The sequence below is a fragment of the Cynoglossus semilaevis genome, chromosome 17 (genome assembly GCF_000523025.1).
Source record: "Cynoglossus semilaevis isolate Cse_v1.0 chromosome 17, Cse_v1.0, whole genome shotgun sequence".
Lineage (NCBI taxonomy): Eukaryota > Metazoa > Chordata > Actinopteri > Pleuronectiformes > Cynoglossidae > Cynoglossus > Cynoglossus semilaevis.
The window spans coordinates 15,643,913-15,645,830 of NC_024323.1; the positions used below are offsets into that span (position 1 = coordinate 15,643,913).

The 1,918-nt window shown below is 47.4% G+C and overlaps 1 protein-coding gene across 1 annotated transcript in view; it reads right to left on the minus strand.

Moving 5' to 3' along the window:
• kri1 (KRI1 homolog) overlaps positions 1–1,918 on the minus strand; it is a 15,919-nt gene that overhangs the window by 1,871 nt on the left and 12,130 nt on the right. Inside the window, exons 12-15 of the mRNA XM_008330746.3 lie at positions 1,833–1,899; positions 1,647–1,741; positions 1,386–1,548; positions 791–921 (exon numbers count right to left, since the gene is read on the minus strand). Of these exons, the coding sequence (XP_008328968.1) occupies positions 791–921; positions 1,386–1,548; positions 1,647–1,741; positions 1,833–1,899 (456 nt within the window). The remainder of the gene's footprint in view (positions 1–790; positions 922–1,385; positions 1,549–1,646; positions 1,742–1,832; positions 1,900–1,918) is intronic.

Sequence of the window (1,918 nt, forward strand, 5' to 3'; positions counted from 1 at the left end):
TGAGTGTCCACAGCTGACCTCTGAGTGTCCACAGCTGACCTCTGAGTGTCCACAGCTGACCTCTGAGTGTCCACAGCTGACCTCTGAGTGTCCACAGCTGACCTCTGAGTGTCCACAGCTGACCTCTGACATGTTGATCCAGGTTTAACCCAACAGGATGAAGAGGACGTGGCAGCAGATGAAGTCAAACACAACAATATAGAACAAACAGGAAGTAGAACTTCTGCTGGTTCTGCTTCATGTCACTCAGACGATGCATTGAGGGGAGGATAAGTTTAGTAAACAATCCAAGTCCAATCCAAAGAATTTGCTCTGAGCTAAGAACACGACTTTGATGAGTTTAACGAACGATGTCTGGGCTGAGAATCCAATTGATTTTTATAATAGACTGATAGATAATAGAAGAAAAATGGAAACGTTCCAACAACAAACTTTAGCTAAATGGTAAAATATCCAGTCTTGGTCTCAGGATTCTCTCCTGGCATCAATGTCTTCAACCAACTGAGCTGTGACGTCACAGACTCCTCAACAAACAGACCTTAAACCTGCTACGGAGCAGGTTTGAACCATAGCAACCAAGTCAGGGTCAGGGTCAGGGTCAGCTTCATGAGTTCCCTCTAATACAGAGTTAACTAACTCTGAGTTAGTACTAAGACCACTTCAAGAACCGGACCCTGGTCCAACATACCTGTTGATGTACTGTGTCAGACCTTCACTGTGGTCTGTACCTAAACCTGGATCACCATGACCAGCGTAGCAGTGGCAGGTCAAAGGTCAATCATAATCTCACCTCATCTGTGGACAGACCAAAGTCGTTGGCAACGACCTGTCTGTACTTAAACCTGCAGGGAAGGTCATCAATGATGTCCTCGTAGTCCAGCTTGTAGTACTCATCCAGGTACTGGTCGAAGCTTCTCTCCTCTGGAAAAAAAAAAACACCGACAGGTAACCACAGACAGGTAACCACCGACAGCTAACCACCGACAGCCAACCACAGACAGGTAACCACAGACAGCTAACCACCGACAGCCAACCACAGACAGGTAACCACCGACAGGTAACCCCCGACAGGTAACCACCGACAGGTAACCACCGACAGCTAACCACCGACAGCTAACCACAGACAGGTAACCACCGACAGCTAACCACAGACAGGTAACCACAGACAGCCAACCACAGACAGGTAACCACCGACAGCTAACCACCGACAGCTAACCACAGACAGGTAACCACAGACAGGTAACCACAGACAGCTAACCACCGACAGGTAACCACAGACAGGTAACCACCGACAGGTAACCACCGACAGCCAACCACAGACAGGTAACCACCGACAGGTAACCACCGACAGCCAACCATTGGCGTTGATTTGTGTTTCTACTTACGAGGGTCAAAAACAGGCTTGTTTTTGGTGATGACCTCAGCAAAGTGGGACTTTTTCTTCTTTTTGCCCATTTGGGGCAGATCCTCTTTCTTCATCATCTTCCTCATCTTCTTCTTCTGCTTCTTGGAGGAGGTCTGCTGACTGGGGTCGTAGTCCGCGTCCATCTGTTCTCACAAGGTCCAGTCTGATTTAGTTTCTTCTCACCATCAAATAAAAGACGGAAAATGGAACGATGTCGTTGACGAGAAGAGACGGGACTCACGTTGAAGTCTTCATCATCACAGTGGGCTTCACCTCCTCCTCCACCATGGTTCTCCTCCTGCTCCTCTCCAGTCCATGTGTCCCAGTTCCAGTTGTCTGTCACACACACACACACACACACACACTTTGGATTTATTACACACACTAAACTGTTATATGTCTTAGTGGAAGACAAACCCGTCCTCACCTTCATCATCCTCAAACTGAGGCTTTTCCTCTTCGTCTTCTCCATAATAATCATCACCAAAAATGTTCTACCAAAAACAAAGAATA